The 23,019-nt window shown below is 40.3% G+C and overlaps 1 protein-coding gene and 1 long non-coding RNA gene across 3 annotated transcripts in view; both read left to right on the forward strand.

Moving 5' to 3' along the window:
• Positions 1-13,305, forward strand: part of lrp4 (low density lipoprotein receptor-related protein 4) — a 120,935-nt gene extending 107,630 nt beyond the window's left edge. The window contains exons 16-29 of the mRNA XM_079665655.1: positions 2-89; positions 965-1,127; positions 2,045-2,270; positions 2,756-3,059; positions 3,273-3,491; positions 3,764-3,898; positions 4,768-4,876; positions 5,162-5,354; positions 6,180-6,293; positions 6,634-6,745; positions 7,569-7,630; positions 8,354-8,441; positions 8,584-8,725; positions 10,127-13,305. Coding sequence (XP_079521781.1) covers positions 2-89; positions 965-1,127; positions 2,045-2,270; positions 2,756-3,059; positions 3,273-3,491; positions 3,764-3,898; positions 4,768-4,876; positions 5,162-5,354; positions 6,180-6,293; positions 6,634-6,745; positions 7,569-7,630; positions 8,354-8,441; positions 8,584-8,725; positions 10,127-10,468 — 2,297 coding nt within the window. The 3' untranslated portion in view covers positions 10,469-13,305. The remainder of the gene's footprint in view (position 1; positions 90-964; positions 1,128-2,044; positions 2,271-2,755; positions 3,060-3,272; positions 3,492-3,763; positions 3,899-4,767; positions 4,877-5,161; positions 5,355-6,179; positions 6,294-6,633; positions 6,746-7,568; positions 7,631-8,353; positions 8,442-8,583; positions 8,726-10,126) is intronic.
• Positions 13,306-14,172: 867 nt separating this feature from the next.
• Positions 14,173-21,781, forward strand: LOC307029483. Of its 2 annotated transcripts, none has more exons than XR_013805340.1 (6): positions 14,173-14,319; positions 14,662-14,739; positions 15,003-15,082; positions 15,792-15,932; positions 20,443-20,555; positions 20,698-21,781. It is a non-coding gene; the product is annotated as an uncharacterized lncRNA (long non-coding RNA). The 2 variants fall into 2 exon arrangements; XR_013805341.1 differs by having other exon boundaries at positions 15,792-15,919.
• The last annotated feature ends 1,238 nt before the right edge of the window (positions 21,782-23,019 follow it).

Genomic DNA, 23,019 nt, shown 5'->3' on the forward strand with positions numbered 1-23,019 from the left:
GTCGCCAACCTGGACGGCTCCATGAGGAAAGTTCTCGTCTGGGAAAACCTGGACAGCCCTCGAGCCATCGCCCTCTACAATGAGATGGGGTGAGGATAATAGAGCGTGATGAGGAGAATTGGGGGAAATCTTTGAAAACAGTCCTGAATTTTACCGCACTGTGAAAACAGTTAAAAGTCTGGCATTCAAAACATGACCTTAGTAAAAGTATGAAACGATTATCAGCTGAATCTAAGTATAAAAATGTAATGTAGTCAGGCAGTAAAATACTTCCTGTCAGTTTTACTACTATATGTGCTATTTTTAGATTAATAGTACTGCTTCATTGGTGTGAATATTGCTTTTCACTGCTGTTAATGAGTTCTTTTTTTAAATTCATTTTTAACTTCTTTGTATTCAGATGGGTAGTTTCATCTACTGCAATTCATCATGTCTAAAAGATATGGATACAACACAAAGCCTTGCTGTCCTGTGAGAAACATATTACACTAAAAAGTCATCTTTTTAATTGGCTCAATAAAACAGCATTTTTTGTAACAACAATGCATTTTTCAGCAGATTCAAGAGGTTTTCAAATTGTTTATTTATCTTGAGATGAAGGAGCAATTTATTACCACCTAAGGGAACACTTTATCATCCAGTTTACACCCTAAATCAACACATCTGGAGATACCTCGTTTTCACTGAAAAGAAAGGGGATACCAAACTAAAGTAACTAAAGTTGTAGACAGATGTACTAAAAAAATGCAATATTTACCTCTGAAATGTAGTGAATTGGAATTATAAATGATCATTAAACAAATGCTAAAGTAGGGCACCTCAAGTGAAGTACATTGCTTGCTTTTATTATGTTTATTGTATCCATCTGACCCCAAGAACAATTTCTAGTACAGTATGTGAACTTACTTAACATTAAATGGTGTTCTCCATCTTTAATCACTCTTTCACTCTCTCTCTCTGACAGGTATATGTACTGGACAGACTGGGGAGAGCATGCTAAGCTGGAGCGCTCTGGGATGGATGGTTCCGACCGCACTGTCCTCATCAGCAACAACCTGGGCTGGCCCAACGGCCTGGCCATCGACACGGCCGGCTCCCAGCTTCTGTGGGCCGACGCTCACACTGAGGTCAGCAGCTGTGACCCTAACGACCCCTCACATTGATTATCAGCTCTTAAAACATATATTGTTACAAGATGAAAAGCCTTTGTCTATGGGTTTTCTATGTTGATGGAGCTACTTTAACACTGATTGCCAGTCACTCTGATCGAAGGAACTTAAAAAAATATTTTTTACTTAAAGGTCACCTATTATGCAAAATCAAATTTTTCATGAATTGTATACATAAACATTTGTCCCCTCTGTGTAAAGAGATTCAGAAAGTTTCAGGAAAAAAGATTTGCTCACTTTTTGTCCTGATCCATTTATATAAAAAAATCTGATTTTGGCCACTTTATGATGTCATAACGATTTATTGGGTTGTGTAACCATTAGCCAATAACCAACCAAGGTAACACCCCCCCACCTTATCACCTGCATCTCCTCCTAGAGCACCATTGAGTTATTTGTAACCAAATATCTCACAGAGGGGCGTGGGGAGTGGCTACTTTATTTTCATCAAAAGTAACAGACAGAGAATCAGCACTTTTGAAACAGGGCAGAAACAGAGGGGATTATGGGACGCTACAATGATCTGTTTGGAGTCAAACACTTCAGAGACATGTTTTGTATATATATATATCTATATATCTATCTAATATATTGATGAAAAATAGTATAATAGGGGACCTTTAAAACATATTAAGCACTATTTAACTAAAAAAAACAGCACCATGACAGTCACGCATGCTGTAGGAAAACATTTTAGTCAACTGAAGAAATAGCTATTCAATTCTTAAAGAGGACCAAAAATGACACTCACATCATACTTAAAGATGACTAAAAAGTGGAATGCTAATTGGCTTAATTTCAGTGCGTTAAGACAAAAGGCACCAGCCGTTATGGAGTCATGGTGGTAACCCTCTCCTCTCTCTGGTCCTCTGCAGCGCATCGAGGCAGCCGACCTGAACGGGCAGAACCGACACACCCTGATCACCCCAGTCCAGCACCCGTACGGTTTGACCCTGCTGGGCTCTCACATCTACTGGACCGACTGGCAGAGCCGCAGCATCCAGAGAGCCGACAAGAACACAGGGACCAACACCATCACTGTGCAGGCCAACCTGCCGGGCCTGATGGACATCCAGGCTGTGGACAGGCAGAGGCCTCTGGGTGAGTCTGAGGAACATACTACATGATAGATTCTGTACGAAAAAAATGGAATATAGACTAAACAGCAATTTGTTTATAGTTCAGTTGAACTCAAACAAGGTTTTTAGTGTGCTGTGTTACTGGCACAGTTGAAATAGCCCTGCTGCCTGAGTTTTCTTCTATTTATTTTTGCTGATTTGCACATACTTCTATCTTTATCTCCTAGTCAATACCTCATGACTTTAACCGTAGCTCATCAAACGACTTTCTACTTTTTATATTTTCCTTGGTGACAATTGTTTTGGTAGCCTTGCATGATTGTCCTGAATATGACTCCTGTTGATTGTAGAATGTGTAGCTCGCCAAGTGATTGACAAGTGATTATATGTTGCCTGGAAACACTCAAACATAAACTAAAATCAGCTTTGAGTGCACACAGCTATTTGTCTGGCAAGGCGTCTTTCCAATTTCCAATTTATTTTAAGTGCACTTGTGTCGGTTTGCAGGTTTTAATAAGTGTGGCAGGAGGAACGGAGGCTGCACCCACCTGTGCCTGTCTCGCCCCAACGGGACATCCTGCGCCTGTCCCACTGGAATCCTGCTCAAAGGTGACAGCAAGTCGTGTGAGGACTCCCCGGAGTCCTACCTGCTTTTCTCCAACCGTGTCAGTGTGCGCAGGATCTCCCTCGACACCAATGACCACACCGACGTGCACGTGCCGGTGCCCGAGCTGCACAACGTCATCTCACTGGATTACGACAGCGTGGACGCAAAACTTTACTACACCGATGTCACCCTGGATGTTATAAGGTGCGATTAAAACAACATGTGAACTATGTTGCTATCAATTTAAGGATATTCTCGAGTGCGATTGTTTTTTTGTTGTTGATGTGCCTAGGACAGAGAGATTGAAAGCCCACTTGTTAAAGGGGACAGTCCCTTCCAACAGGAAACAGCAGCCATTATAGCCATACAGACTCTTACTAAATATCATATATGTCCTCCCTTAACTTTGACCTTTAGGCGTGCAAACTTAGACGGCACCGGCATGGAGACGGTTATCAGCCAGGGTCTGAAGACCACGGATGGGCTGGCTGTAGACTGGGTATCCAGGAACATGTACTGGACCGACACCGGGCGCAACACCATCGAAGTGGCCCACCTGGATGGAACAAGCCGCAAAGTCCTGGTCAACAACAGTTTGGATGAACCGCGAGCCATCGCAGTGTTCCCGAGCAAAGGGTAAGACAGGGGACTGGGCTCTCATAAAAATAGAAATGTAGGTTTGGGTTTTTAAACTATTAAAGTATATTTCTTAAGCATTTTGGAGCTGTTAAAAGATGACCAGGAGACAGATTATGAACTATGCTGGAACTACCAGTAGAAAAAGTGGAATCTTAGGAGAAATAAGTCATACATTGTCTTTTAGTTTGGAAGTGTCACATGTTTGCCAATATTTTCTTTCAACGCTGTGCAGTAGAAAGTCTCCTCACCAGTTCTCCTGGTTTCTGCAGGTACCTGTTCTGGACTGACTGGGGTCACATTGCAAAGATTGAGCGATCCCACCTGGACGGCTCTGACAGAAAGGTTCTGATCAACACTGACCTCGGCTGGCCCAACGGACTCACACTGGACTACGACACACGAAGGTCAGAGAGGGAGAAATCCTGTGTGTGAAACGGGCTACATAGTAACCTTGTAAATTAAATCAGATTAGATATTTTTGAAAAAATGATGATCTTCACCATATCTGAAAATAATATCTACAAGTCAAGGAGAGACTTATGAAGATTTGTATAACGGCCAGTTAATGTATAACAACTAAATATACGATACAGAGGGTTCAATGCTAGAAGTTTAGCCAATTTGGATTATTTAGAGTTAAATGATAGATCTGCAATGCTAAGTCAATCAACAACAAAAAAATATATTATTTTGACTATTGATGGATCAGTAAAGTCCATTTTAATGCAGAAATGTCGGAAAATGCATTTTTGTACACTTTTTAGAGATGAAGATTTCATGGTTTTCTGTTTGTAAATGAATTAAACAAAAATTATTGGGTTTTTGAATGAATAAACAAGACATGTAAAGACATAACCTTGACTTTGTTAACCTAGGATATCAATTTTGAACTTTTTCTGACATATTAAATCATATTCGAGTTATTTGTGGGTTTTTCTCCGGAGGTTTTTCCTTGTACGATGTGAGGGTCTAAGAATAGAGGGTGTCGTTTTCTCATACTGATATTCTGCACAAACTGTGCTGTTGTATTTGCTGTAAAGTGTCCTTACTGTAGGGTATTTTTATTATATGTACAGCACTTTGGCTCGACCAAAAATCGTTTAAAAATGTGCTATATAAATAAAACTTGATTTGATTTGTATTTCAGTTTTAACCCTATTAATTGACACATCTTTTGATTTAGAAAGTGATGAAAGAAATAGGTGTTTTTTTCTCCAGTTAGAAGGCTCCTACAGACAGAAGTGTGTTTATGAATCTGTGGTGTTTTCTGCAGGATCTTCTGGGTGGACGCCCACTTGGACAGGATCGAGAGTTCGGACCTGAACGGGAAGCTGCGGCAGGTCCTCGTCAGCCCGGTGTCCCACCCGTTTGCCCTCACGCAGGTACCCCCTCCCCTCCTCACCCTCAGCTGTCAATCACTGGGTGACCCTTCCTCCTGGCTGCCTCCTCCACTCACCTGCTCTCTTTCACTCATCGGCTCACCGTGTGACTCCGTCTCTGCGTCCTTCAACTCATGCTGAACCCATTCGACTTAACCATTTCTCTTCTTCCACTCTGACCCTCATTTTTCTTCCTCCCTCCCTCTTCCCCTTCCCTTTCTTCCTCCCATTCCCCTTCTCCTTGTCTGTGTTTTTTCTCTCCTCTCTTCTTCTCCCTCGTTTCCCCAGTTGAAGCCGGTGTCCTCCCCTCTAACTCCTTTCTCCCGACTCTCGCAGCAAGACCGCTGGATCTACTGGACGGACTGGCAGACTAAGTCCATCCAGCGGGTGGACAAACACACAGGCCGCAACAAGGAAACTGTGCTGAACAATGTGGAGGGCCTCATGGACATTATAGTGGTATCACCTCACAGACAGACAGGTAAGGGTACAACTCCAGATGTTACAGGAGACATCAGAGACTTCACTTTGTTCATCTGTAAGGACAGGGGACTGTGTCGCTGGTAAAGTGCTGAAGCAGTAGAGACTGATTTAAGAATTAGAGCTTTAAATAAAACAGGAAATGAATAAAGGTGTAGAGTGGGTTGCAGTTTTACCCTTTCACACTAAAATTACACTTTTATGAAGGTTTTTAAATGCAGGCAAACTCCCTTGCAATATACTCTTTTCCCAATGCATGCGAGTGAACCAGGGTGGAAACAGACAACAAACTGGACACATAAAAGGAAAATAACGCGATGCCATACTGTAAGACAACAAATACAAACATTTAACCCAATTACACTAATTTGATCTGAAATATTACAAAAATGTTCACAACAACACCACAGAGTACAGTCTCAAAAATATATGTTGTATTTAATCAGTAGGAATTTCTCTTACAGTTTAAACATAATCAGAACTGAAATGAACCCCATCAAATTTGCCTCCCTGTAAAAACACTTTGAATTATAGTCACATTGATTCAGTGGTAGCCTGTCGATTTGAAGCTTGGAATGTTGAAGATACCTGACTTTATTGAGGTTTTTTTAAAGTATTTTTAGAAATGAAAGAAGTATTTCACAAGAGGTAGCCACTATTATTATTTTGAATTGTATTTAAATGCTGGAACCTTTTTTTCAGAGTCTAAGTGCTGTTAGGTAAAGGAAGCTGAATTCAGATCTTATCACGGCGGAAAAACCCTCCCTAGTTTCAGATATACCAGACTCAGACACACTGTTTGAATGTTCCCTTTCTTCTCATTTAGGTACTAATCTCTGTGGAGTAAATAATGGCGGCTGTACTCACCTCTGCTTCGCCAAGACCAACAGTTTTGTGTGCGCCTGCCCCGATGAGCCAGACGGGCGACCCTGCTCCACCAGTGAGTGACCACTGTTCGCTGTGACTGTTCCTAATGATGTTTGACTTTTGTTTGACCATGCCAGCATGTTTGCATGCAATGTCTAGGCAGACCTTTATATGAAAGGTGCTATATAAATAAACTTGCCTTGCCTTTCCTTTCCTTTATGGGAACTCAGATATTGAACAAGGTTTAAAACAAATTAAATATGTTTTACCAAAAAATGTAATATGAAATAAGACACACAGATACACGTTTCAAATACAATTTCACGCAATGCCTAAACCTTGTAGAAATAATAATTAAAGACAACCAAAAAACAGCTATCTTACTCTGGTTCTAATGTGCATGTTTTCATCAGTTTCAGGTTACGTCCCCACCGCTCCGGCCAGAGGAACCAGCAGCACTCCTGTCCCCAACAAGATCCCCAAATCTTCAACCGACGTTCCACATGGAGGAGCCTCAGCGGTCAAGTACGTCTGTTTGCCTCTATGAATTCATTTCTAATGGCAAAGCTTCCTTTTAGAGTAATTAATTACTTTAGTTGTTACAAAATGCATTAGCAGAAATGTTATTAATATCTAGTTAAGGAGAGAACCATAAAATTATCACACAAGAACCACAGTAGTAAACGTGTTCTTCTACATGTTGGCATAACTGCTTTAAAAACCCATGTATGACCCTTGTGTTTATTTTTTTGACAATTTATTGAACATGTCAGAAACAAAGCATACAACAATAATAATAATGTATATTTTTTAATTTATTTTTTACTTGCAATTATAACAAAGTAAAAAAAAGGAATTCTCAAATAGTCTCTGTCATGATCAATAGGGGCAAGAAGAAGCTTAAACGTTTCTGGTCCTACCCCCTGTAGCGTACATTTGGCTTATAAATAAAATATTAGGTCATCGTCATCAGCATCATGTTTGCCTGTTTGGTTTTTTGTTTTTTTTACAAAACAATCAAAAAGAAATAACTTTTATAATTACAAGAACCAGGTCTTGTTGAAAAAAGAAGAAGAATTGCCGTATCTTGCTCAAAGAACAACATATTGAGTGCTCTCAAGCCTTTTTATAAAGATCTGAGAAATGTCTCATCCCATAGAGAAGTATAATGTAATTGTTAATCTCTAATAGAATCATTAAATCATTAACTACAGAAGCTTACAGACTATTGCTAAAACCCTACAGAGAGTCCTCTATAGGAAAAACAACATCATGTTTTGTGAAGTCATTAAAGCTAATACTACGTAAAGTACAATTTTCAATCTGGGATTCTGTCTCATTTTTACAGCTGCACTGACAAGAACCTCAACGTAGAGGGGTGTGTGAACAGCGTGGTGACGGCTCCTCACGGTCAGTATACGACAAAGTTCTCCCTTCATCACTTTACACAATGCATTTTGTCTTAATGTGACAATCTGATATTTATCATTCTACCACTCTAAAGAACAATGTTTGTATTGTATCCATGTGTGTCAGTAGTACATAGAGCTAAGACAGACTATTGGAAGCAGAGGGATACTGCTAGCCTGCTTTAGATAGTTTTAAAACAAAGTTGGATGTAATAGTTAGTTATTAACTTGCAAGTAAACATTATAACAGCTTTGGTCTTAGAGGGGAAGTTTTTCGTCTTTGAACACTTTCCCACTGCTTCAAATGTAGCTTTGCTAATGCCAAATGAACTTTGTGTGGGAGTTAAAGTAATAACCAATTGGGAAATATCAATAAAAACCGTTATACTTGACTTGCTTAACAAATAAGGATGCTAAAGTCCATCATCAAATGCAAATGAAATGTGAATAGCACTTTCCTCTCTAGCACTTACAGTGCTACACACCGTTTTTTTCCACTCTGCATTCACATCAAGTTGGAGAATGATGTTGAGTTTGTAGGAGAGACACCTGCATCTCAGGTTTCTAATAAACATAAACATTGAAAGGCTGTAAATATAGGACTTGTTACGAGTGCTATCATACATCCCAAAACATTTAAACACAGTGAAGTGAAACTGAAATTGGGTAAGAGAGTAAAGCACTGTATTTTGCTCTGTTAACATCTGTGCCATATATATTTCAGGAGAAGGACTTCATATCAGCTATGTGATTGGTGGAGTTCTGACCATCCTGGCTATTTTGATCCTCATCGCTGCTTTGATTATTTACAGGTCAGTACCCCACTTGACACTTCTGAATTATCCTACTTCCTGGATTGAAACACAGGATTTAATAACACAATCATACAAATGACACACAGTGGATAGTTTAATGTATTAAGCTATGTACTATCTTCTCTCCTTCTCTCGACAGACATAAAAAGTCGAAGTTTGCCGACCCGGGAGTGAGCAACTTGACCTACAGTAACCCCTCGTATCGGACATCGACACAAGAGGTCAAGATTGAGGCGTCGCAAAAGCCTCCGATATACAACCAGCTGCGATATAAGAAAGAGGTAACGGACAGGGAAAACAACACTAAACTTATTTAATTTAATATCTGAATGGATTTCCGGTGAATCCATGATAATAATTCCATAGAATGATCACAGACTATGGAGGTGTACGGTGGGTAACAATGGAGACAAATGATCTCACTGTTTGTCTGAAGAATCGAGTGTTAATATTGTAACGTAATGTTACAGTAAGTAGGTTACAGACACCAGCGCTCATCTTTTCTCCCCCCCTTCTCTCCTCACTGCAGCTCTCTCATCCCTACAACTCCCTCTCCCCCTTTATCTTTTGACCCACTTGCCCTGTGGAGAGGTAGTTACACAGCATGACGGAGTGGTGTCCTCTTTTTGCTTCTTTGTTTTCCTTCACTTTGTCTCTCTTTCAACTGCATGGGACCTGCTGTCTGAAATTAACATTAAATCAGTGTTTAGCCTACATTTGAAAACTGACATTTCAACAGGCGAGGAATCAAGAAAAAACAATGAAGAGATGGCCGCCTTATGTTTGATTCATCATTAAAAGCTTAGATGTATTGTATAAGGCCAAATCCAGTCTCTATGTATTGCAAGCTATTGCACCAGCTGTCAAAAAACCAAAAAGAGGTGGATATGAACAGACACTGTTCTAACTATTTTAACAACAGACTGGATATTTGTCCATTTGTTCTGGAAAATGTCCCTGTTTTTCATGCTATCAACAATATATTAGATTCCACTCGAGTTTCCACAGATTGAAATCCTGGTGTTTTTCTTTATTAAAATGATGGACTTGCAGCACTTCAATCTGAAAATAAGAAACCACAGAAGAAGGCACAGCATCAGAGGAGCCGACATGATGTGCATGGGTTGTGTTTGAAGGTGACATGTTGTTGTGGAGTGCTGTGCTTTGCAAACCCCTCAAAGCAAACCATTCTTTTGACAGGTTCAACTTTTTGAAGTTTTGGTGATGTTTGTGTAACACTAATACACTTTTTTTTAAATGTGACAGTATAATTAATAACATTTTTGCATTGATATGTTTTAAAATTACTATATCTACTGTATTTTATATATTTTGTTGAATTGTATACTTACATTAAACCAAATGGTTCAAACCTAGGGAAAACTGGTATTTAATTGATGATTCCTTATAAGTGCATGACGTCACCAAACTGTCTTTTTTTATGTTAAGGGTGACCCCTAGTGGCGTGTTTAAAAAAAGAAGGAAGTGTTAGTCTTAAGGAAGACAGAACAAGAGAGAAAAAGAAGAAATGCATGTAACAAAGAAATAAAGCAGAGCCACATCATGGTAGCTTGATCAATTAACTCTTAGAAAGTGTTAAGTTTAACAAATAGTACCATGAGCTTTAACATGCTCATAAGGAGGCCATCCCTCTAACTAACTACTCTGTTCTCGTTTTCCAGGGGGGAGTGGACGGAGGCTACACCAAGGAGAAGATCCGCATAGTGGAGGGCGTGTGTCTCCTGTCCAATGAGGAGCTTTACTGGGACGACCTAAAACAGATCAAGCCGTCCCGAGGCGGCCTGCACACCTGCATGCGCACCGACACCGTGTCCCTGCAGGCCAGCAGCGCCTCGCTAGACGACGGCGAAACGGAGCAGCTCCTCCAGGAGGAAGCGTCCGAATGCTCCTCCATAACCACCCTGACCCCTTCAGCCATCACCCCGCAGCGCCACTCCCAGCACAGCCTGCCCGACACCGGCTGGGTCTCCACACGCAAGCCCTCCACCGAGAGTGAAGTGTGAGGAGCCCTCTGTGCTTCATCTCAACCTCCATTACCTAACACACTCATACACACACCTGTATTTATAGCTGGTACACAGATAAATAGGTACAAACACAGTAACAGTTGCATACGTAGAGTTAAGGTACAAATGAACTGGTTACATACAACTAAGCTCCCGAAAAACAACAACTCCTGTCTCTGTATCTGGGGCTCCGTCCTACTTGTACTCTCACACACACACACACACACACACACACACACACACACACACACACACACACACACACACACACACACACACACACACACACGTGCAGTACCCTACCCTGAGTGCTACTGCCTTCAGGCGAAATGATAAACTAATGAGCATGCTGGAAAAAGCAACTGGGGAGGAAGTGAACAGAGAGACACAAGCGTAATCTGGAGTCTTTTTTAAGGATGCAGACTCTTAATGCGACAAACGCTTCTCTGTGTACAACTTGTTATTTTTGTGAACTTTTTATTTTTCGGGATAAAGCTAGAACAACATACTCCCTGGACGACGTAACCGCGATGCTCTCTCTAATGCCACTCATGTCTTTATGAACTCTATTTATGAACGTTTTTGTACTTGTGGAGTTGGTTTGCTGACTTTCAGAAGATGCCGAGAGTGTTTTTGTTAGAACCCGGGTATTCAAGAGTTGTATTTATGTCAGTGCCAAAGGGTGGGGCTTCACAGAGTCTCCATGCTTCTTTCAGCATTTACACTTCAATAGGAATCTTAGTGACAGGATATTTCTCTCCTTTGACTTTACCGACTGGCCCTCAGTGTTGATTCCTTATTTTACAGCCTCCAACAGGTCGAGTAAGGATGTTTTGTAGCTGGTTCTTTCAGCTGGCTGCAGAAGTCCTTTCAACATTAGCTTAATTAGCCTGAAAACAGCCTTTTATTTCTTTCTTTTTAATTGTAATTCAAATATTGCTGATCCTCGGGCATAGCAGAGGAAGCCAAGATGAAGTAACAGCCTAAGTGCCAAACATTTCGTTCTTATTCCCCTTTCAGCTGTAACATATTTTTTCTCACAGGTTTGTGGCATACATTTTTACTTCTTCGGTCCCAATGACAAAAACCTTTCCTCACAACTAGTGTTATTTAGCCATGCAGATAGTTGTGGTTTTATTTACCCAGGTATTGATCTTTGGGATTTATTATTCCCAAACCACTAGTTTTTTTTAACTACTTTCGCAATCCTCATTAGCTGTTAATTTAATTGGTCCTTTTATAACAATTTGGGACACGTTCCTGGTAAAAAAATATATATAAAGGATTATCTACAACAGCACTTACTCTTAGAATTTGAAGCTCTTTAATAACAACACATTACTATCGCTAAATTGAAACATATCTCCCTTAAATGTGTGTGTGTGTGTCATCGTTAATGTTCCCTTCTCAATCCCATATTATCAACATATGTCATCTTACCAACCTATTAATTGTAATATAATCTTCCTAAATAAGAACGTATGCGCCATTCTGCACTCCTTGTCGATTTTAATACCTTCCTTTTTTACCTGAAAACGGCCTAGGGCTTGTATGAAATTTGGTTTATTTTGAAAGTCTATTACAAAACATTAGTTTATAATGTTTAAATCCCTTTAAGATAATGTAAATATAAACTGAACATCAACTTCTCTGTCGAGAAAGATGATGTTGTATGTTTAGATGTTAAGAAATGTGCATCAGTACACATAAATGTAACTTTTTCAAATTGAGTTTTCTTACTTCTGGAACATAATCACACACGTTCTATTGGCTCTCTCTTTTTTTGGGGTAAGGGGAAATTAAAGATGTGGAAATTAAAACAAAATAAACCTGGCTCACACGACCAAAAGTATCTGCATGGCCAAACGCTAGAAAACATTTATTGTTTTAATAACTTCAGTTTTGCTTCATCAACTCTAGAGCTGTAATGCAGAGGTGTACTTGCAATGTCTGCCACAGTACAGTATAACACATACATGTATGTAACTTAGGAACACTGTGCATGTCTGACCCCATCAGACAGTGAGGGTTATAGTTTAGAAATGTATCACTGACAACTTACTGAAAAATGAATTTAATACAATATATTATGCATTGCTTTAACTTTAGAGTACCATTCTGTCTGTTGTTGAGGTATGGTACAAGGAAATACTATATTGACAAATATATCGGTTAGTTTATAGAACCATGTATTTTGAAGTATCTGCTACAAGCTCAGCAACCTGCTGATTTGCTGCTAGACGAGCACTGAGGCCAATGAGAGAGGGTCTTGGCAGCTACATAACTACGATCTCTGACGGTTGGTTGAAGCGAGGCCTACAGAGCATCACAGCGACCCAGTAACCAATCACCCGGCTCACAGTCCCTCCAACTCTGCTGCAGGAATGCTAAAACTGTACAGATGTTATCATGCGGATATAAGCAAACATTTCTGTTGAAGATATTGTGTTGATTAAGTTGTATAGTCTTTTGTACAAAGGGATTTCATGATTGTTTTTAGACTTGTATTAATTTTACTCACTGGAGAAGAACATTTTGTTTTTGTTTTCGCTGGATTATTTTAACCACTGTGTTTCCAAGCCTTGTAAATGATAGGGAAGATGCCAGTTATTTAATAGTGCTCTTTTATCTTCTGAAATACTGGTCGCGTATAGCTGTTGTAAAGTTAACAAAAAGAGGTATTTATGATTTCTGTTTGGTTGTCACTTGATGTGTAAATATGAAAAGACTGTATATGTATTTCCATGGCAGTACTAACAAGCTGTGTTGTGTGATATAGTGAATGGTCCCTTTGCTATCTTTTAATATAAAATTGCATTTGCATTTCAATGAAACCTTTGGCTCGCTCATCTATGTACTTATTCCTCGTCAGACACAACCCTCATGAAGCAATAAAGAAAAGGCTGATGTCTGCTTCTGTAGATAATCACAGACATAACAAAGAGGAGAAAAGATGGGCACCAGCAGGCTGGTGATGGAGCTGCTGCAATGGCCAGCTGTTCAGGGGACCAGTAAAGATGTTTAAGTAACTTCAAGGTCCCACCAAAAAGCAGTTTGTAACTGAAGCACAAACTACTATGTGAAAGGAAACAAGGTGGACCAGACAATAACCCAATGACAGAAAACAAATAAACCACTCACGTCCTTGCAGAAGAGACGAGGTGCTAGTATTTTATTGCTGGCAACATACAATGTACCATACAAACAAACATGTTTTACTGATCTGCACACTCAGCTTTATATGGCTTTTAACTGATAAACAGGTGAACAAAATGCGCCAAGCACCAGATAACCTCAGTAACTTATATATAATTGGCATCTTGCATTCAGATGCTTGAATGGCATATTCAGGATGTTTGTAAACATGTTATAGGCTATGTGTATGTACATTGTGCATGTATTTTACAAAAGGCAGTCCATTCATCTTTAAACAGAACAGTCAGGCTCACAAAAGAGTAGGCAAAGTAAACATGTGTATTTCTGTTTGAAAATATGAGGACAAAATAAAAGTTGCAAGAAAGCTGTAAAGTTATATTACGAACAACTCCAATTAAACTAAAAATAAATATATTCAGGGTTTGACCATACAGTCTATGGTTTTGACCTTAACTCTTGTGTGAACGACATAGAACTTTTCATTGGTGGTTCAAACGGAAAACATTATTCAACTGTCCAATAAACGTCCACTATCGTCCCAGGGCTTGAGCCAATGCGAGGTTAGCTTTTAGAAACGTACTTCCTTGCTGCTTACAATCCACGCGCACTAGTAAGTCAGATACACGATCAGCTACTCAAAGTAAAAAACACAACAAATCTAATAAAATAAATGAGCCGGGATACAAACGAAGGTGAGTTTGAGATGATTTTGGCCGTTCTGTTTTAGTAGGGACAGTGGGTGTTTTAAGAAACGGAAGCAGATGCTAAATGCTAAACACACCAGAGCTAACTAGCTAACTGTGAGGCTTGGCCTTTTGTTTTAACCAACGTGTTACTGTTTGTTTGCAACGTTGGCGAGAAATACTTATTATTACTAACCAACCACTACAGTCCCTTACATTGTCACATAGGCCAGTTTACCTTTTTACATTAACGTTTTTCAACACACACTGTTCAACCGAGATTGACCACGTGTTGTTCACATGGCTAAGGCTAACGTTAGCTTCTTGCATTGTGTGTTGTTGTGTACGCAGGCCTGACTTCTAACTATCATGAAGCCCTCACTATACTGCCTGATGATGCTCCCCGTTGATATGAAACGGGAACACAAGGTAAACCACCCTGCTGTAGGGTCTCCTAATGTCATAAGTCCTTCCTCCGTGGTGGTGAGAGTGATGAGTTGCACTGATCAGTTGGTGTTTTTTGTTGCAGTGGCATCAGTAGGCTACCCCGACCTAACCTGATAGTTGCATTTTAGATTTTAGAAGACCTGTCGATTATATCTTCAATTATTATTCATTTTGTGTTCAATTATGTTATTTAATGGACATTTGAGAAATATCCAACCCTGATTTTTGTTTTGCATATTTTCCAGGATATTCATTTATGTAGCCCGTCCTATCTGGAAATGGAGTGACGATGTGGAGTATCTGGAGCTTCCCCCTGAAACAGAAGGTTGGTTTTTAGATTTTCTATGAGCTTCAAACATTATAATGTAGTCATCTATGGTGCCAGTTACCCTATTTAGTGTGTTATTGGCTTCAATATTCCCAATTTCTATTAATCTAATTGTATTGCCAAATATGTGTGTGGCCCAATCTTAGCGAACATATTGCTTCATGCTAAATTGAAAATAGTCTGGTCAGCATATTAGTTGTGACAGTCAATGCAGCAACTTGTCTTAAATTGAGTACATTCTTATTAATTGTATTATTAATATTTGAATGCTTCATCACCGCAAGTTACTTATTGCCTTCCCGGCCTTTCACACTATCACCATAAATGGCAGATAACAATGATTACTTTGGTGTGTCTGTGCAGAACAACAGTTGCTTGTATGTGAATTGACATTTTCTGTGACTTTCAGTCTTGTTAATTGATGAAAAAAAACAGAAATGTTCTGACAGATCAGGGGAAACACAAATAAAAGAGCCTTCACCATCCAAAAAATGACGTGTTTAAAATATATGTGGTGTGTCAGTGATGAGTTGCACTCTTAAGTCGGGTCGCTGTGCAGTGGCGCAGCAGATCTGTCCTGACTTCCTGTGGAGACAGCCGATGTGCACAGGGGCCATCTGAGTCACGCCTAGAGGACGAGCGGTGGCCTGGATGTTTTCTCATCCCATTTTTCAAGTGTTTTTGTCCTGCTCTCTCCCTTTTCCAGGCTATGGGAGCCTTCAAGGATGTGGTTAAGCAGCATGTTTGAGCTATTGTCAACATAAGGAACCGAACGGGTCCAAACGGCAGAAGTTCCTCCTGATAATGGATGGAAGAAATCCACCCTGAGAGCTGGTGAGGATGCAGAGTAAGTCAATGTTTGTGTTGTTATGGAGAGCTGATGCTTGTTCCTTATCTGTTTCAAAAGTCCAAGCAAAACTTCCCTCTTTGAGCTGCTGGAATCACTCCTGGCATTCTAAAGACTTCTACTGATTTCTGACTCTGCACTGTATGATGAGATAAGTAGCTCTAAAGCTTAACATTTGACATCCGATTTCCAGAGAATCTTCAAAACTCTTGTGAAAACACACATTTACTAATTCCATCCAATTGTTTTGGTGTTTTAGATTTGGTTACCAAAGTCTTTGGATCACAAAAGTAGTGAAATATTTGAATTAAATGTGTAATTCATGTCTAAAATGAAAGAAATTACATTTGAATTTTGAGTAAAACAGGTGTTTATCACTCTACTTTCACCACAGCAGGGACTGAGATACATTAGAACGGACTAATGACTTCATATTACATACCAAGGTTCATGTGATGTGTACAAATACAAATTGAGCATTCAAACTTTTTTTTTCAACCAACAATTTATTATAAATATGTTTTTTTGAACCAACTATTTATATAAATATAAGAAACTGGAAAATCTCACTATTTACAATATTGAACATCAGAACTTTCAACCAACTCTTCATTATAAATGTCAAGACAGTGTCAAGGTCTTTGTCTGTCTTCCAAGACAGTGGGTCTGGCTGCTTTGAAGATGGGGGTGATGGTACATGGGCTGCTGTGTAGGTGAGGTGTACAAGTGCTATACGAGACCTCCACGAGACCTCCTTGCTGGCTGGGTTGAAGGTGATGGCTGTGGTGGAGCCTATGTGCTGAGGTGTATCTTGACCTGGTGGCAGCCGCAGATGGAGGTGGAGGCAGCTTTAGTAATGCTGGTCTGCTGGTCCTTGGTGGTGCTGGCTCTGGTGAAGGCCCTTGAGCCACAGTAGATCTTGACCTGGGGGCCGGCACAGATGGATGTTCTGGCTGCTGGATAAACGCCGCCTGTGGGCCACTAGGCCCAGGCAGCTGTGAAACCTCTCTGTAAAACAAATTAAAATGTAGGACAATAATTACAACTAATTTCATTGAAATAAAGTTCAAGTAAAATGTTGCTCAAGCACAAATAACAATGCACACATAAAAACAAAGTTTGGGAGGTTGAACAGGAGTAATAATAAATAATAATAATTCATTTATTTTATATAGGCGCCTTTCAAGGCTCTCAAGGTCGCCGTACAAACACATAAAAAACAAGATACACAATACATAACCAGGGTGTCCGCGGGGTCTTAAAAAGTATTAAAAGTTGATAAATCAATTTAGCGAAAATTAAGGCTATTAAAAAGTATTAAACGGCATTTTCCAAGGTATTAAGAAGGTCCACAGCAACGACAACATGAAACAGTGAAACACCCTTTAATTTACTGAAACGACATGTCGGGAAACCCCCCAAGGCGGCCTCATGCATAGCGCGCGCCGTAAAATGCTGCTTATTATTTTAAGTTTCGTTGCCTTGCTCCGCTCTGTGGGGGGGGAACTAAGCGACTACGGTAACGGGTCCCAAGGTGGGTAGACCGGCATACGCAACGCTCTGGGGGTCCAACGGCTCCGTGTGTAAGCCCTATATCATCATTTTCTGATAACGATGAAATAGCCCGCCTCCCTCTCCCCGCGTCTCCTGCTGCTGCTGGGCTGTCAGAAGAGGGGGAGGAAAAGAGGCAGGCACCGTTTATTAAATATTATTATATTATTATACAGAGAACAGAGTCGTTATCAATTTGTTTGAAAGCTCAATAAATAACATAGAAGACCTCTGACTGGCACTTTTCTAATTTTGAAAGGAAGATTTAAACTTTAACGGACATGTTGACCGGCGCAACATTTTTTTTACGGAAACTGCCGCACGGTCCCCTCGTTCCTTGGAAGAGGCGGTGAGGTGGGTGTTTTTCATCTGCTGTGGACTACCGGAGAGATATACAGCAGGAGAACACGCCGTCCACCGCGGAGAATAAACAGAAGGGCAACCATGCTCCGGGGTCTTCTTCACTGCTTTTGGTGTATTTAGGGAGGCAGCAGCGCCACTTACAGGCCTCGTTTCCAGCATTTCCAGCGGTCTAGTGTGAACGGACACGTTAATGAATCGAATGAGTGTGAACGGAAGCCTTTTTTGCGCTTGCGTATGCGTTTTACCGTATGCGTCCTCGTGGGGCCGGGGTCTAAGCCAAACTATATCCGGTCACAGAGATCTGCTATTTTAAAGTAAAGTCAACACATATCGACCCTAAATATAGTCTATATTAAGAACGAAAAAAATCATAACATATACATATCCTTTTTTGTAAACATATGACAAATGTGTGAGGGTGATGACGTCAGAGCATCTTCCTATGTGACAGGGCTTAGCCCCGGACAGCCCCAGCCCAATTTAACCCCTGGGTATTTGAGAGGGAGCTCCTATATGGCATTACCCCGCTGAAGCTCACCAAAGTTTAACATATTTCATAGTTCAACGTTTTGTCAATTGTTTTGTTTATTGGTCAAATACTGGTTTCTAATGGTTTCTGAGGAGTTTTACTGGAATGAAAGAACACAGAGTCTACAGAAGCAAAAAAGCAGCATACTGCATTAAACCTGACCTTCAGAGAGAGGTTGAAGTTCATGTGGAAAAGAGGCTTCAGTAGTCTGTCTGCACTCTGTTTAGTTTTGCTATCTTACTATCAATATAGTAAATGTGAGGTAAAGTGTGTAGCCAATGTAACCGGTTAGAACTCAAAGTTGGAATGAGGTCTTAAAATGTATGGAAAGGGTCTTAAAAAAGGTCTTAAAAGGTATTAAATTTGACTTCAGGATTCCTGCATATACCCTGATAACATACGCATAAGAGACATAAACAAGACAGTGCAGTATATAAATCAATCAAATAACCAAATAAATAAAAACAGGATGTGTGATGAATAATGATCAGGGTAGATATGCGAGTGTGAACAGATATGTTTTGAGGCGTGATTTGAAAATGGGGAGAGAATCAGTGTTGCGGATGTCAGGTGGGAGAGAGTTCCAGAGGCGGGGTGCAGAGCGGCTGAAGGCTCTAGACCCCATGGTGGTTAAACGGAAGGGGGGTGCAGTGAGGCTGAGGGAAGCAGAAGATCTGAGAATGTGGATGGGTGTGTTGATGTGCTGGAGGTCGGAGAGGTACAGAGGAGTGAGGTTATGGATGGCCTTAAAGGCGAGGAGCAGAATCTTAAAAATGATACGGGATTTGACGGGGAGCCAGTGAAGTTGCTGAAGAACAGGAGTGATGCGGTTAATGGAGGGGGTTCTGGTGATGATGCGGGCGGCAGAGTTCTGAACCAGTTGAAGTCTGTGGATGGATTTGAGAGGGAGACCAAAGAGAAGGGAGTTGCAGTAGTCGATGCGGGAAGAGACCAGGGTGTGAACAAGAATGGCGGTGGTCTTAGGGTTAAGGGACAGGCGGAGGCGGTTGATGTTGCGTAGATGGAAATAGGCAGACCGAGTGATATTGCTGATGTGAGATTTGAATGAAAGGGTGCCGTCTCTCTCTCTCTCGCTCTCTCACACAGAGGTATTTCCAGTTACTTTACATTCAGTATAAAATCTGACACACATATACATAGGCTACATCTGATAACAAAGTCTCATCTGTACAGGATGGTAAAATAATCACAGTTCATGACTATCGATAAAAAATATATATCAATAAACCTATTGTTCATTTTTGCGGTATTCCCCACACATTGCCAGTACACTATTACTGTAATATTTACACTTACCCATGTCCAAATGGATCCTTGTTGTTGTCTTTGTATTCTTCTTCTTCAGAAGAGTCGAAGACTTCAGGTTCTGAGGCTCTATCTTCACTGCTGCTAGCGAAACAAATCTCTAGCAAAGTCGGCGACTGTAAACTAGCCATTTTCTCTCCTCACAGACGAAAACTGATGGAAGACACGTGGTTTATGTTTTTGGTGGGTAGGTCCTTAGTGATTTCTCGATGTCCATTGGTCATTTCAGACCAACATGGCTGCCGGCTGAGATTTCCTTGACGGACACACAAATCCACCAATCCCACACAGTGTAAAATCAAGCTGCTTTGAGTGGCCATATTGGCTGCTGTGCCCTGGTTACAGTCTCACAGGAGATACCACTGGAAAGCTACCCTTCCAGCGATTCCGCGGATATCTGAATCATATTTCTACTCCTTATAATCGAAAATATATGATTTTAATTACGTAAATAATGCGCACCTGGACGTGCCGGCACGTCCACCGACTCCAGAGGGTTAATTTCATTGGCGTTATTTAGTAAATCTAATTTGCGTTAAGCTGAAGGAACCCTGTGGTCTGCTGTAATCAGAAAAAAAGGATTCTGCAACTGAGATGTTGGAACAGTCAGTATTGAATGTCTTTATATTCAAAAAGTTCATAGTACAGATGTGGTAAATGATGCAATAACACTAATTACAAATACCCATCTTGGACCGTTTTGTTTTCATTTTACTCATTGATGACTTATTCTGTCTTTAGGCTGTGCCTGCTTTGATCCCATTGCCTTTCATCCTGACCCACATCCTGCCTCCGTGACGCAGTATCACAGATTTAGTTTGAAACTTCTCTCCAGCATGCAGGTTTTTGCCCAGGTGAGGCCATGTTTTAATAAAACCTGAATGTTGACTTAAGGTGAAACATTTTAGAAAACACCAAACAATGTTTTATTTTTGGGGAAATTGTTGATTTATTTTAACTCTGAATTAATAAATGTGTTTTCACTGTCCTTTACAGGTTGGAGAAGAGCAGCATGTCAGAAATGATGATCGGTGCTGCAGCTGCATGTCATTCACAGCCTCCACAGTGAAGACCCCTCTGTACCCCGGGACACCTCAGGCAGCTCTGCAGCAACACAGGGAGGGGGAGCCGGTTTACTACGTTAATCTTCAAATACATGTGGGATTCGCTGTCAAGTTCCCGACACGTACTGTAATAATTATGCACATCTCTATCGTTATTTATTTCAGCCCTCTTCATATCCTCCAACATTTTTCTTTTTTGTGTACATCCCAGTAATTGCTTTTACAGCGGCTGCAGACTTGTCTGGATTCCTCTGAAGGGATTACAGTTTCTGTGATTGCCTTGCATCATCAGTGGCTCATTTTAAATATCTGCATGTTTCCTGTAGTTCTGTCAGGCAGCAGTGGGTCTATGCTTTCTAATGTGGGTGTATGGTTTCAGTTGGAGCTTGTTGCTTAACATGAATTTCAAAAAATTGTAATAAAATATGTATGAATAAAAAAGAACTTGTTTTTACATCTGCAATATATTTAACAAGGTTTTTTTTTGTTGCTTTGATAGCATTGCTTTGTTAGTAATGATGAACAGTTTTAGGATGGATGCCTTCTAAAGTTTGCGAAGACATTTTATTCTGGAAACTTAAGAGAAAGGCTTCCTCATTAAGGTTTTGGCTTGTTTTAGAATACGCACAAAATTATATTTCACCAAACCCAAAAGAAGTTGTTATAATTTATGTTTTTACCAAAGCCTATTGCTAACACATGCTAAAGTATTTCAAATAAATACATTTTCACCAAATGTTTAATTGGTACTCAGGCTACCTAGGATTCTGAATGGAATCAAATGATTATGTATCATTTGTGAGAATTGCAACCTTTTTTGTAACACTCAAAATGTATGAGCGTATGTTTTGCCCCTGCATATGCTTACTCTTCCTTGTCCGAGTATATCATCATGCACAAAGTGGCCTGTACATTATATATCTGGATGATGAATGATTAAGTGTGTCCTTGTGTGACTTCTGTTGATTTTTGAATATTACCAAATTAAAAAGTGCACATTTCTGTAAAACCCACAACTTGTATCTAACATTTTATTTCCAAAGAGACAGACAGCCCAGCCCTTCTACACAAAACAATGTACCACCATAAGCACACTTCCTGGGGCTGGTTGGATAAGAAGACTTCAAACTGGCTACTTAAGTGTTAGTTTTGGCTTTGACCACTAGAGGGTAGTGTAGCTCTTTAGAAACTCCACAACATATTTACCATACCAAACCACCTAGTGTCAAATATACTGTATACCCATTTGACCTTAGGGATATCACCAAAACTGCCCAACAAACAATGTTTTCAAGATCATAAGAGCCGTGACACAAGAAGTCTTTATTGTATCTTCGGAATGTGGTTGTATTATGTATGTGAATGTGACGATACCATTCTAGTAAGATTCTCTTACGATATGTTACATTTTGAAAAAGAGCAATACACACTCCATTAGTACATTACAGCATTTTCTGGAACACGTATTAAAACCTGTTAAAGTCACAGTAAGAAAAATAAACCAAATATGGAATATGGCTCAAATTAAGAAACTGAGATAGTTTGGATATCAACATTAGATACTATACAACCTAAGGGCATTTCTGAAACCAATGCTACAAGAACAGGTAAAGCAGCATAACACACAAACACTGTCACACCAACACAGAGCAACCAAGGTCCAATGACCATGTTTGTTTAAATAACAGGGACATAAACAGTCATAAATGTTCCCAGAGTTGGCTACATTTCATCAGACTCCCAGGGGCAGCAAAACACAAAAAAAAGTTAAGGTAACAACATCGGGTCAGCTGACGGCTTGGTTGAAGTTGACGGGTTCGGGTGGTGTCAGCTGTGGCTATGAGGTAGGTGGATGTCTTCCAAGCCCTTTTAATCAGAATGTTGATGTAGTCCCAAGCACTTAACCCTCAGTTGTTCATGATGTGTGTGTGGGTTAGGGTTAGGGTTATGAATGTTAGTTTCCCTGAGCATGTGGCTTGTATGGCAGTCCCTCTGTATAAATGGGTGAATGCTGATTTGTATGTAAAAGTGCTTTTAGGGACAACATGGTTATGCCAATGGCGGGAAATTCTCCTATAGCCAGTCAGAGGATGAGCAGATCTGTTTTGAAGCGCTGGGGCCACTGTATGTAGCTGGAACGGAGGTCATTGCTGGCAGGGGACAGGCAGAGAAATCCTCAGGTTTGTCAGGAGTCTGTGCTACTTTAAGAATACATTATTTCCCGTTAGATTAAGCAAACATTTGTTGTGAACAT

This window comes from Notothenia rossii, assembly GCF_949606895.1.
Source record: "Notothenia rossii genome assembly, chromosome: 2".
NCBI classification, from domain to species: domain Eukaryota; kingdom Metazoa; phylum Chordata; class Actinopteri; order Perciformes; family Nototheniidae; genus Notothenia; species Notothenia rossii.